Below are 14724 nucleotides of genomic sequence, written 5' to 3' on the forward strand. Positions count from 1 at the left end.
GGAAAGTTTTTAGAGCTTCAAGTTCTTCAGCTAGCATATACCCATCAATATCTTTCTTTTCTTCAGCGTCCTGTCTTCTTGTGGTAATTGTTAGCCTAAAGCAGCTTCAAGGTTTGATGTGTGTGCTCCCTTATTTCCTCCTTTCGCATATCTTAAAAGCTATTTATAAATCCAAATAATTTTGCATGATCTTTAAGTTGTTTAAATCTACTTTCCATTGACTGAATAGCTTGATCGAGGACTAAGTTGAAGCATTGAACTCTGTACATTTCTTTTGGATCATCATTAGGTTGATCCTCTGCTTCATACAAATTTTACGTTTGTTTATTTTACGTTTCAGTAGTATTTTAAACCTCGTAATACAGAAAGACCCCCACTAGCGCGGGGCCCCTTCAAAGTGCGGGGCCCAATTTGATCTAATCGGTCAAATCGGCCTAAAACCGGCCCTGTGTAGTTTATGTTCAGTTTAATATATTATGTTAAATGCCGTGTGGTTGCTTAGTTTCATCGGTTTATGGTAAACTACATGTCGTGAACAAGGTATAGCCTACTTTAAACGAATTTTAGCCTACGGTTAATTTTCGAATATTTTTCTTGCAATTATCCAAGTAATTACTAAAGTGCTGTTTTGTAGATCCATTGGTCACGTAAGCCTGTTGGCTGTTCCTGGCTTGCTTCTTGCCACTGCACTTACCGCTGCGTTGTCGATTATTTTACCAGAAATCAATGAAATTGATGATATCAGAGTTAGAGCATATGTTGCTTTAATTTTTGGAGCAATAATAAGCGCCACTGATCCTGTAGCGGTTGTGGCCCTTCTCAAAGAACTTGGTGCGTCATAAATATTGAATTTATTGCTGTTGTAGATATAGTGGTGTTTTACCCAAACAAGTAGACGACTGTGGCTGGCACAATTGTCTTAGCACATTTGGATGTTAGCCTAGGCTGCATCACGCAAATAGTGATGATCAGATTTTGTCGTATCACCCTTTTGTGTATTTTTGAAAGAAAATTTAAACCACCGGCGGCTGTTAGTAACAGCCTAACAAAGCAAAAGGTAAACCAGTTTTGGTGTCCTTAGAATGATTTAGCTTATTTTACTTTCGGTGGAGCGGATAAGGCGCTCGCTTTCCAATCATGCGATTCTGACTCGACTCCCGGCTTAAGCTGGTTGTTGAAAAACACTGTTCACCTCCACCCAGGGTGTAATAAATTGGGTGGACGTAGTTGCTAAAGGAAACGCGGCCACAGTAACGGAACTGGTCACCTTACTCTCATTAGTAACGAAGGCATAATACGAGAACCTTATCGTCGCATCCTTAATGCGTGGATTCAAGCGTAGGAATCACCTTTACATTGTTTTAATTTTCAGAGTCGTTTAACCCCATTCGGACAAAGATATTTTTGGCAGCTAATGGTCTGACGTGTCGACTTATTTCACCCACATTTTCATTTTCTAATAACTTTTGATGACAAGGTTGCTTTTTTCGCAAAGTTAGAGCAAAATTATTGACAAACTGGTTCAAATTTTAAGTGGACACACATAGCCTACTCTACCAGTTTTTTGCTGTAGTTGCTTTGCTAAAAGTTTTTTTGCTAAAGGTATGGACGGACCCGTCAGTCCGAATAGGGTTATTTTTCTTTTGGCTGAGAAAAGCTGTTAAAATTTTAGCTCGTTAGTTTATGGTCTATCCCATAGCAATCAAGCTCGTTGTATTTTATAAAGGGTGCCAAAAATATCTAAGTATTATTATCGAAGGAGAAGCATTGCTTAATGATGGAGCTGCTATTGTAGTTTTTAAGATTTGTTTGGAATTGTTGAAGTCTTCGACACCTTTTTTTGAGAAACAAACAGGTAAGGTACAGTACGTATTATCAGTATCATTACTAGTGACGTACTTGAGGTACTATGTCGGGCTTTGTCCGCTCCTATACCTCAGTTGGTTGTGTACCGAACTTTGTGCACGAAGAAACCTCGTGTACAGCAGAGTTGGATCAATTACGTACAATTTCAGTTCAATTACATTACAATTACACGATCCAAAAATTTTAATCAAATTACAATAACATGGTTTTAAAATTTTCAAATAGCTACTTCTAAATGAAATTAATTACACATTTCAATTACGAACATTAAATGTTTCAACATTTATGTCCATCAACGAGTTTTCAATGTTTGCTTTTATCAAAGTCAGTAGAATTGCATTTTACGTAGAATTATCATTTCGTGATGTCTTCCATCCTTTTGCATATTTGATATTTCCTTCTTCCATCCCATCCGATTTCCTGCCAATGGGAGCAATTGTTTTAGCTGAAATGTTTAGATTTAAGCATTGCACAAGTGCGCATTTCAACGTTTTATATTTAACATTAAAGCGTTTACTACATCATTTAAAATGTTTTTGTACATGCTTGCAAAAATGAAAGAAGTTTCCGGGCTGTTTTAAATGTAATTTACCAATAAACCAATATTCACCAAAAATTGATATTTCCAGGTTTAAGCACGTTTCTGCTCATCATTCAGCAATCCCTGCTCGGTCCTGTCATTGGTTGGTTGATGGCAAAAATTGGAAGCTTTATTTTGCAAAAGATCTATAACGATGCATTGGCAGAGATCACGGTCACTCTGAGTTTCACCTACATTACTTTTTACGTAGGAGAAGTAGTAAGTTGAAAAAAGATTACAGACATATACAACCAACCAACCACACGGCATTTAACATGATCCATTAAAATTGAACATAAACTATAAGCTACAAACGTTTTCGGCCATACACACGTTAGCCCTTATCAAGTAACACACAAAAAAAATAACTGCTCATCATATCTACAATGAAAATGAATCACTGAATTGAAAAACGAAATGCAAAATGAAACGGCAGAGCATAGGAGAAAGGCACATCACATGGCGTTTAAATTACACGAGGCAAAGACGCATCATATGACGTATCAAGAAAAGACGTTGAGTAAATAAGAAGCACCTGAGGCAAACAACTGTGTATTGAGGCGAGGATTGTATGATTTTATTAGCAAAGCCTCGTGGATTTTAGTGTCGAATTCGGTGGAACATTTACGCATAATTCTAAACGACTCCAAGGATGGTTTGTTATTTGAACATGTTTGACAATCGAATATGTGATTTTTAATGGCACTTTGCTTGTTCCAATTAGTTAAATCTAAGTGCTCCCTCACTCTCGTGGCCAAATGCGCGTAGACATACCGATGTATGTACAATTCGCGTCATGCGAACAAGTTGCCTTGCAATCGAAAATGTCTCAAAAATAAGGCGGTTTAAAATTCACCAAATTATGGTGTCAACAAAGTAAAAAAGGAAATATTGAACTTACATATCAATCATTTACTTTGATTGAACATGCTATGATAGATAGAGCCTTTAATAACTCCTTTAATAACTCTTTACTTTAATGAACGTTATTGCACTATGGTAGGCTACACATCACACACATCCTACTACCGACTACACATCCTTTTGAATCATTGATGAATTTAAATGAATATTTTTATGAAAAGTTCAGTGACGACATTCTCTCTTGGAAGATTTCATTGTTATTTCATTTTACATAATTATTATAAATAAACTATAGGGCTAGGCCTATTTTGTCTTTATGTTTGAACACTTCAAGGAAACAGTCTCTCAAGTCAAGCCTGCTTGCATAGCATTATTTCAATCTGGTAGATTACTGGCTGTGGTATTCATGCTGGTGGTAGTAGTTATAAGAGCCTAGCCTATATGAGTTTTGAGCTCGTGATTTAAAATAATAGCAGAAATGAATGAATTGTTCTTAAAATGTGAAGTAATTTTTATTTCCTTCAGTTGAAAACATCTGGCGTACTTGCTGTAGTAGTTTTTGGACTGGCATTAGACCGCTCTTCAATTACCCCACAAGTGGATCACTTTTTACACAGGTAAAATCCCCTTGAATAACTGGGCTTTGCCTCGGCAATCGAACGGTATAGGTTAAAGGGCTAACTTTTAGAATAAAATATGTTTAAAAATATAACTATAGCGTTAAAAGAAACATTATATTTGAATAAGTATCGCCTGACTGTAGCGAAGGCACAAAACCTCATGGAAGTGTAGCTTAATATTTCAAAGTAAGATATTTATTGATGCTTTTTTGTTTGTTACATTTGTCCTAAAGCAGGGGTCACCAAACTTTTTCCTCTGAGGGCCGGATTGCTGCGAGATTAACAGTTGCGGGCCGGATGCAAATTGCGAAAAGATATACAACTATTTAGAATCTCCATTGACTTGAATTGAGCACAATAAATAACAAAGTCAGCGGTGGAATAGCAAAGTTGTGATGAAAGGTTGTTGGAAAAGTTATACCCTGCTGTGATGCACTACAGGGCATCGTGTTCTTGAAAAAACATTAGGCTACATCTTTCCAAATTTGGCCTAGGCTGTCCCCATTTGCAGTGTTGTACGCATCAATGAAATAAATTGACGGCGTCAGCGTTAACTCGAATTGTCTAATTACTTTACGGCGTAAAGTACTGCGTAAGCTCTTAAAGAAATTGACGGCGTCAGCGTCAGCGCTAATTTCTAGCGCTACTTTAGCCAGGGTCTCACAAAACGGAAATATTCGACTTCTAATGAGTTTGGTTTTTGAGACTGTTTCGAGGTGCGAAAGACGATTTCGTCTTTTCTCGACTCAGATTAACCCAGGATACGATAAACTGCATAATTGGATAGACGAACACCTGCCACAGAAAAAGATTGTTCATTGCTATCAGTCTGAAAGTCAAAACGTCAAGCAAAATTAACTCTCATAGTGAAACGAGATTTTCCATGCAACGAAAAATGACGCATAGCGCGTGACGCTTAATATCGGCAAAATAGTTGACGGCGCTATCACATCCGTCAACTCAAAAATAAACTGACGGCGCTAGCCTCAGCGTCAACAAAAAGTTGACGCCGTCATTTGACGCCGTTTGTCAATTTGACGGCGTCAACATACAACACTGCCCATTTGTGGTTGCGTGTAGCTCAACAGCAACGTCAGTCCTTTACAAACAGTTTGTTAACTTTTATCCTGAAGAGTTGTAGTGCAGCTGTTATTTCCGCAGCACGTGGCGGGCCGTAGTTTGGTGAACCCTATCCTAAAGCAATCAGCATTTTCGCTTCTGCTACAATACAATTGTTGAACCATAGAAAAACAAAACAAAGTAGCTTAAGTGGGTTTAACATGTTTTATTACAAAGAAATATAACATAATTAAAAAATCAACTCAAACATTTTCTACACGTAGGCCTACGTGTGTCTTCACCAGGAATTACTTAAATCTGCAATATACATAAAATGAAAATTAGAAGATAAACCTGACTATGCATTATAACTGTAACGACACTCCGGACTTATGTATACAGTATTGCAGATTTAAGTAATTCCTGATTATAGGACACACGTTCAGTACGTGTCGAAAACGTTTGAGTTGATTTTTTAATTATGTTATATCTCTTTGTAATGAAAAAATTAAACCCGCTAAAGCTACTTTGTTTTGTTTGTCTATAGTTCAACAAAGCAAACTCTCTACCAAAGCTTTATCAATACAATTGTTGTATTAAATATTTTTGAAACAAGGTACAATTCACTCAAGCTATGTAATTGTAAAGCTCTTTAAAATGGTTTTATTTGCTCAAAACGAACTCCAAAAACAATTCTGGCTAATTCAAAACGTAGTAAAACTTATGCTTGATCAAGTCCATCCAAAACGTTTTCCCTTGGCCTACTTTTGTATTGTAGATTATGATTTAATACATTGTTTTGTGGCTTGTTTTGTTTATCTCAATACATTGTTCATTAGGTTTTGGGAAATGCTGGCTTATCTGGCCAATACTTTGATCTTTGTAATTGTTGGAATTACCATCATCCAAACTGTTGATAGATTCAGATGGGAAGACATAGGCTATCTCCTTATTTTTTATGTTGGATTGACGGTAATCAGGTGGGCTTTAACGAAAAATAAAAATGTTTGTAGCTTCTTTAAAACTATAGGCTAGGCTACGTAAGTTATCATCGTTAGATTCTGATCGGCTTCGGACGGCTAGCATCGTGCTAAATGCCGTGCTGTTGCTAAGTTTTGTTTGCTTATGATTTTGAAGAAAAATTATTCCAAAATAGGCTAACAACAGCTTATACCGGTACTTAAAAAGTTTTTAAGTAAACTTTAGCGTAAAAACATAAAAACAATGATGAGAAATTCTTTGTAGCCTACAGCTTTTTACATTTAGCTTACTTAAAAAGTGAGATCTGTCACCTAAATGTAGCCTATTGGACGCTTCAAGTAGTATACGGTATCGTAATTGTAGTAACAGTAAAAGGCATATCATCAACCCGTAAGTTTAAATGCGTTCTTACTTCGATAATAATTATTTAAACATTCTTCAGGTTTGTCAGTCGAAAACTTATCACAATGCAAATTTTGTTGTGCGACGTTGTAGGCTACGTCATAAACTGTTTTAAACTATTACAATCGGAAATATTTATGACTTTCATTCTGAAAATTTTTGCCTGGAAATAAATCATTTCAAGAGGAAACGGGAGTTGTGTTTACGTGTTTGGGCTAAATGTTGTGCACCTAGCTAAATGGTGTACGGTGACCATTTTTTTGGGTGTTATTTTTATCAGCAGGCTTTAAACGCACAGTAAGTTTGCAGTTTGCTCAATAGCTGTTCAGATTACATCAAAATAAACTGATGTGATTCGGTATAAAGAGTCACTGTGCAAATAAAGCATGTGTCGGAAACTTTCTAAACAATGTGAACACTAAAATAATTTCACCGTACGCCATTAGCTATGTTGTAAAAAACTAGTGTCCAACCTTTTTGTCGTCACTGACCGCTTTCATTTATTTAATCCTGCTAAACCCTAAAAACTACAAAAAGTGATCCTTAGCGAGAATTCATAAAATTGTTTAAATCCATGAGTTTCAGTGCTTGAAATAAGATGTTTTTTTTTTCTAATTCAGCCCGTTTAATGGTCCTTTACACCAATGCTCTGCAACATCTCTTCTAGTGGTATACTTTGAATGAGTTCTTAAAAACTTCGTAGCCTACCTCTCAAATGGAAATGTTCAACTGCGCTTAGAAAAAAAATATTAAAATGAAAACTAGCAGAAGGTGGTTCCTAGTGCTAGAAACGATAATTGTCCTAATGAACACCCAAACTTTTCAGTATTCAAAAGGTGGTTCGTTGAGTGGTTAAGTTATAAAAAATTGTTTATTATTTTCTTAGTTATTAAAAGGTCCACACTCAAAACTCTTTGTTTATAATCCACTGCTGAAAGGGCAAGGGCCTCATACAACTGGTTATAGGTTAATAAAAAATGATTGAGCGAGAGAAACAAGAGAAAAAAATTGCAAAAACGGCAAAAAATCACGTTATTTCTTAGTTTTGGGAATGCATGTGACCAAGTGCTCCCCGTGGATTCGCTATTGTATACGAGTATAAGCTACTGTATACGAGTATAACTGTATAAGCGACTTTAATAATTTTTCATATTTATGCAATAATACTATTAGAAGCCCAGAAGTAATATGTATACTCAATTTGTATACCTTTTCTCAGTAGTAGGCTATATCCCATTCGTGATCTGGTATACACTAGAGCAGGGCTACTCAACTGGCGGACGGTGGTCTGAATCCGTACATTCTGTGTGTTGATGGTGGAGCTTGAACTTTTCGAAGAATAACCTCAATGCCACGTTTCAGGGCTTCTTTCAACAGATTTTTACTGGGAGGAAGCAATTTGTAGCCTACTGTGATTATCCTAGTTGCTGGGGAATTCGCCCCCCAGACTCCCCAAAACTTTCTCAGAAATCCTTTGAGTTACAGTTTACCTAAGAAAGTGGTTTGGTACAGATAGTTTAACTTTCGTGTTTGCGTGTGAAATAACTTATTTACCGGACCGCTAAAAATATTCAACTTAGTTGAGTAACATTAGTTGAGTAACCTTGCACTACAGTATACTTTAAAAGTTCTCAGTTTAGATTTTTGTGTTTTCAGAGCAGTGAGTATCTTTTCGTTTTACCCTTTTATGCTGCGGCTTGGCTTGGAATTAAATTGGAAGCATATGGTGGTTATGATATGGGGAGGCTTGAGAGGTGCCGTCGGTTTAGCCTTGGCAGTTTACCTAAACAGCTTTGCCTCGTAAGTGCTTAGGTCTAATTTCATATTGCAATGAAATAGTTTTAGCAAATTTTAGTGAAAAGTTGCTGCAAGTAGGCTATAACTTAGTAGGCTACTATACAGCGCCTCTCTTCTGTCGCTAAGTAAGAGAGCCAGGTAGCTACCCTAGTCCAATAAAAGAAAGAAAAAAATAGCCAATGGTATTGAAAATAAGCCTTTGTATGAACCAAAAAAAAAAACGTTCAAAGGTACATGTGTTTTAATGCACAATATATAGCTACAGTACAATAGCATACACAGTTGTTAATATTTATATGAACTCATGTTCCAAGTTTGATTTGATAAAAAGCAATGGTTAATTTGTATTTAAAACAATGTGAAGTTTTTTTTAGAAAATATTAACTTTTCTAGCATAGTTTCAATCTTAACCCTCACTACTGACATTGGATACCTACATTAGCCTAGTGGTACCCCAGTATTTTGTTCAGATTGCTGCTTCTAATGGTTGATGTGAAGTTCTTATCAATGCTTAGGTTTTGCTTTGGTGTTTTTGCGATTAGATTGCTCACACGGACAATACATGTGACCCACGGCAATACCACAGTAGAGATATTGCCATCAAGCAATTCAGGATCAGTCCAGGTGTATGGAGGAAACGATCAAACGAACACGATTGAAAGGCTGAATGTTTATGACAACAAGACGTTTGATTTGTTGTACACTACAAAGAGTAAGTACTGAATATTAATAACCGTAAAAATTCAAAAAGTTCCCCAACTTGGACGTGTTGTTACCGTTTATTACCACTTAGGCTACCTTCGCCGTGGACGCCGCCACAATGGAATTTGGACTAGAAGCCAAACGCTACCGGACAGGTTGAGGCACGAGTAGGATTGCCACCAGAGATCTGGCGTTTTATTTTAAATGAATGTGTTGTAATTCGAGATATTTTCTCATCGAAATCTTAAAACTTTTTAGATAGGGGTTTGCAGGCTTGAAAATTTAATAGGTGGGTCCGTATGGTATGTTGTATGGATTGACTGGGCAGTATAGCTGCTCTCCTTACTATTGCTTACCTTCTGTATCAACATAGCCTTTTTTTTCAATAACGATTTTTATTTTTCAGATATCGATTTTGACAGAATTTTTTTGAAGGTTTGTTGCTAGTTTTATTTTAAGTCGACACAAAAAAGGTAAAGTATGTTGAACAGATAAAGGAAACATATTACACTGCAATTTTTTGCATCAATATTAAAAAGTTAAAATATTCTGTTGGATTTGGACTAACTTATTTGCATTTTTATTACGTGTTGCAGCGTAATTCATCAGCAGAATTAGAAATTGAAACTAAAAACATAAAGAATTTGCTTGTTTTACTGAAATTTGGTGAACCGTGTCAACGTACAAATATAGACAGTAAATAATGCAGTCTAACTTTAACCGTATTAAGACTGGGGCTGGCATATTCTGCCAGCGCCAATTTCAAACAATTGTATTTTAATGGGCATAAGTGCTATTAAGCTGAAATTTCTTGACTTTTCCTAAATATTACTTGGCTAAACGTAGTTAAAGTTTCGTGGCTGTACCTGATTTGGTTTGGCAGATATTTTACCGTTTTTAGCATGTACCTTGAAATATTTCATTGATTTGCTCCTGGCGTGAGAGCAAATTGCGCCTGGTTGGTTTCCTTTATAAAAAGAGTGACAGATCAACGATTGTTTATTGAAAAGCGCCTAGCTGCCAAGCCGATTCGCCTAATGAGCTTATCGTGAGTGTAATTTGATTAGTTGTGAAGAAGACACTGCATGATTACCGATTTGCGTCTGGTAAATTGCTTCTCGTCTCGATAAATTGCATACAGTTACTTCTGTCTGTGACTGAAACAAAGCCATTTATTTTGCGCTGATTGAACATCATTGCACAATAAAGCAACGCGAAAAGTGTGGCATTACAAGCTGGAAATAGAGTAGTTTACATGGACAAAACAGGATAGTCGAAATTGATGATATTTTTGATAGTAAAATTGTTTCATTTCGCAATCGTTCAACTTTAAAAGTCGAATATTTTAAGTCGATTTTTGATGGTTTTATCCATAGTCTATACAGTATCGGCAACCGTTTATATTCAGTAATTTTTTAGCCGACACTGCACTGCGCTGTTATTTCGTCGATTCAACGATTAGCGACAGCTATTCGGTGTAAAAACAGAAGATCGGCTGACGGATATCATTAGTGACTAAGCATTGTGGCAATGTGGCATTGTCAAGCTGTAAGCAAATACAATTTATGATTCACGTTCAATGGGACTTGATTCTAGGTGGCTGGTAATACTCAACATTGCCAGATTTCAACGTCCTTAGTTGTTGAATTTACGTAAATATAACCGATTTTGTCGGCGGACATATTCTTCCTGGAGTAACCTACTTCAAAGTTTGGTTGCTTTGTCTATATCAGTTTTTCGTCTTTAGATGTACCTCTAATGTGAAATTGGGGAAATGAAGCAAATATCGACAGAAATGTGCCTACAATTCAAGCAACCAGGGGCTCTATCCACTTTTCGAATTTGGGGGGGTGATTTTTAGACAGTAGGTTAAAGTGGTCATAGTTATTTAAACTTGACGCCAATGAGTGGGGGGGTGATCACCCCCCTCGCCCCCCCTTGGATAGAGCCCATGCAAGCAACAGTTGATTTCGATCTTCGCATCTTTTCAAACAAACTGAAGTCAAATAAACAATTTTCCTGTCTTAGCACTGTGGTCAAACGTTGAGTCTATATAATAATGTCGCACTTTTACCAGCTGGATAATTACAGAATAAATAGATTCTCTGCAGTTGATGAGCCGTTACGGTTGTTAGTGTGAGAGACAGAACGCAAAGTGTGACGCGCGATTACAGTGACGTCATTTTCTCAAGCAGAGCAAGCCTTGTTTCTTTATTATAATTTACATCTAACTTAGGCGATTTGACTCCTGTCTAATAAATCTATCATAGCTATAGATATACACATGGTTCGAAGACAAATTTGAATTTGTTGGAAAGTCAGATAAATTTTCTTTCACTTGGTAAAATATCTAACTGATAGCGTGCATATCAAAGGCGTAACAAACGTTCAAAAACCGCGGCGCTTTATGCCCCCCCAACTCAAGGAATTCCTTGAGAAGCCAGTCTGAATACGGTTAAGTTTCATGGCACTTGAGGTTAAACAACACTTCTAACTCCAGCTCTGCTTAGTTTTTTGGTCTTGCCATATGTTGAATTTCAACTCAACTTGCATTGTATATTTTCTGGAGATAGATTTTTCATAGTTTGATTTCAGATTCTCATGCACACGGGAGGTATAGTGTTGTTGACACTCTTCATCAACGCCAGTACAATTGAAGCTGTGCTACAAAGATTAGGTCAGTTTTGTTTCTAACAGAATATTAGACTATCATAAGAAGATTACCATCAATTGATAGATCTATTCACTTTCGAAGCCCCGATGTGTTTAGCTGTGATGCCATTCTAGTCTACAGCACTTGATAACAAACTACAGAGGGCTTTGTAAGCAAAACACTACTGCTACATTTTTCTTTTGTTGAGGGCGGCTGCTTGACTAGAAGGCTTGATGACATCGTGTGATCCCCACAGGCTCACACGATGAAGAAGGAGGAAGGCTCTGAATCTTGATTAAAGCAATGAATGTTGAAGAATTTTAAGGAATCTGCAGCTGTTGGCATTTTCCAATAATTCTGACCTTGTTTATAGCACTGTAACTATTTTAATCGTTTTTTTGGAACGCATTGATTGATATGCAGCGGCACGTGACTTTGTGCGAGATGTTGTGAGAAATTTTTGATGGTCAAAGTAGGTTATTTGAAGAGAGCTTTCACTTGGCCGTGGTTTTTTGAACAAAAGGGCTAGCCTACAAGAATTGATTAGTTGGGATTTTAACATATCTAAAGACAGTTTTGGAAACATTGCAAAGTCTGGAGGTAGACTTGGTTTTAGCACGACTTTGAGCAATAATGTGAAGTTTGTTATCTTCAGTGTTGTACGCGTCAATGAAATAAATTAACGGCGTCAGCGTCAGCGCTAATTTCTAGTGCTATTTTAGCCAAGGTCTCACAAAACGGTAGTATTTCAACCAAGTGTAGGCCAACAATAGCTATAATAAAGAGCAGGTTTTATGTTTTGACACTGTATTGTAATTAGCTGCTTTAGCTTATTAGCTATTTCTTTGTAGAAACACAAGCATTTCAAAACGTTTTTCTGACAATCTGCTGCGTTTGGGACGCATAATGTCCTTTCCAAGCGAAAACATGCGTTCCACAGCAGCGCTGAATAGTATTGGTGTGTTGTATTTTAAAAACAAGTCTTGAAAACGTTTTACTCGGAAAGGTAGCCTATCACTGTTCCAAGCGTGCTGTGATGGTTTGGCATGTATAAATCTTATTTTAACGAGGTCCACTGCACCAACATCGCTCTTTTCAGGGCATAGAGTTCTTGAAATAAAGTATCTTCAACCTCAGCGATGACATTCATTGATTTTTCGCTTTCTCTTTCTGATCCCTCGTTCTCGATACTGCTCACGATATGAGTGATCACCATTTGGCGAACTTCTTCCGCTTGTATTCCAGGGAGCCATTCCAACCAACGCGAAAGCCGGTCATTCGGCTGGCCAGAATATCATTCGCGCTGGCCAGAATACATTGTGAAACGAGATTTTCCATGAAAACAAAAAATGACGCATAGCGCTTGACGCTTAAACTCGACAAAATAGTTGACGGCGCTATCACTGCCGTCAACTAAAAAATAAACTGACGGCGCTAGCCTCAGCGTCAATAAAAAGTTTACGCCGTCAAATGAAGCCGTCAATTTGACGGCGTCAACATACAACACTGGTTATATTTGATCTGACTTCATTTCCCCTCCAAAATATTAGCCTACATGGCAGTAGGCCTACTTTGAAACGAAGGTTGTAGTTCATTGTACCTAATTGGCTTGTCGGCTGCAGTGCATAGCCGAGAGGTGAGAGCTCTGGCATTGCGCTCGACATGGCGCTGGGTTGACACCGCTCAAGACCATGCGGCTGTGTCTTTAGCAGGATAACCTAAGGCATTCGAGAAGGTGGAGATGAAGATTGGTATCCTTACCTTTCTATCCATTTGATCTAAATCTTCAATTACCGGTACCTGGGTAAGCCTGGATGGGCGGTCTTCATTTGCGGGTCTTTAGCAGGACAACCTAAGGCATACGAGAAGGTGGAGATGAAGATTGGTATCCTTACCTTTCTATCCATTTGGTCTAAATCTTTAATTACCGGTACTTGGGCAAGCCTGGATGGGCCGTCTTCATTTGCAAGTTATAATAATTCGACGTTTAATCCACTTTTGATGATTTTTCTCAACTGTAATAATTTGTTGTTGAACCAGGTATGCTCGACGTTACCCGTGCGCAACAGATCACAATGCAAAATGCAGTCAACCGTATCCAAGGAAACCTAAAGCGAACTATCAATATTCTCAAGTATGATCGCTTTTTGGCAGACGCAAAATGGAGCACAGTTGAGGCAATGACCATGGTGGAATACCCCTTCAAAAACTTTCCTTTGGTAAAGTATAAATAAAAATTGTTTAAAAACTAAGTCAGATTCGTTCACCAAATACACGTCACATTTTGCTCCAGAAGAAAGTAGGCTACCATTTTTAAAAAAAATGTGTTACTTTTTAACTTAGTCGGCTGCGTAGCCGAGTGGTGAGAACGTCTGTGCGACGTTCGAAAGGACGTGGGACGTGGGTTCGACACCGTTCCAGAGCACACAGCTGTGTCTCGGCAAAAACACTTAATGGCAAGCCAAAATAAGGGGAGCAGCTGACTCGAAGACTATATGTCACTCCGCTGCTTCCTGTCGTCTGTTGTATCGCATCTGTGATCAGCATTCAGCGGTGTACTGTATGTTATCGCGATGGGCGCAAATAAAAACACGATTATTATTAGCCCTATTATTATTGACTTGCGAAGAATCCAATATCCTTGTCTTATTTATTTAACTTTTTCACAGAAAAGGAAGCTCCAGTTGGATTTTGCAACTTTACTGAGCGCTTGTATTGAACAAAAGCCAAAACTCGTTTCAACGATATTTGATTCATTTTTTTGAACCTCAAATTCTTACTCAAATTTATTGAAATGAAAATCGTTCTTTTTTTGAAAGTTTGCTTTTGACACAGACAGCATCTGATCGATGGGCTGTACAAATTAAAGTTAAATTTATTTTGCAGTTTTAACCTCTCCCCAGGGGCGTAGTCAGGAGGGAAAAGGGGGCAATTGTCCCACCCCTAAAATATTTAAATAAAAATTTCACACTCTGATAAAGCATCAGTTAATAAAGTTTTACTATTGATTAAGGCTGAAAGTGGAAAGTTCTCTCCAAGTGCGCAATTTTAAGATGTTTTTCAACATTTTCTAAGGGAGACCCCCAGACTTCCTGTGGGAGCTCCGCCTTCACTGACTAATTGCCGGGCACACTAACATGTGTTAAGATACTTATTTACCCCCTCCCAAAATTTTGAGCTGGCTACGCCCCTGTCTCGCC

The 14724-nt window shown here is 37.6% G+C and overlaps 1 protein-coding gene across 1 annotated transcript in view; it reads left to right on the forward strand.

Annotated features, from left to right (window-relative positions):
* LOC145771673 (sperm-specific sodium:proton exchanger-like) overlaps positions 1-14724 on the forward strand; it is a 58917-nt gene that overhangs the window by 12308 nt on the left and 31885 nt on the right. The window contains exons 4-13 of the mRNA XM_082583405.1: positions 635-831; positions 1727-1855; positions 2496-2665; positions 3836-3927; positions 5829-5969; positions 8029-8172; positions 8712-8881; positions 9278-9306; positions 11467-11548; positions 13565-13743. Coding sequence (XP_082439531.1) covers positions 635-831; positions 1727-1855; positions 2496-2665; positions 3836-3927; positions 5829-5969; positions 8029-8172; positions 8712-8881; positions 9278-9306; positions 11467-11548; positions 13565-13743 — 1333 coding nt within the window. The remainder of the gene's footprint in view (positions 1-634; positions 832-1726; positions 1856-2495; positions 2666-3835; positions 3928-5828; positions 5970-8028; positions 8173-8711; positions 8882-9277; positions 9307-11466; positions 11549-13564; positions 13744-14724) is intronic.

Source organism: Aplidium turbinatum, chromosome 6 (assembly GCF_918807975.1).
Source record: "Aplidium turbinatum chromosome 6, kaAplTurb1.1, whole genome shotgun sequence".
In the NCBI taxonomy this organism is placed as follows: Eukaryota; Metazoa; Chordata; class Ascidiacea; order Aplousobranchia; family Polyclinidae; genus Aplidium; species Aplidium turbinatum.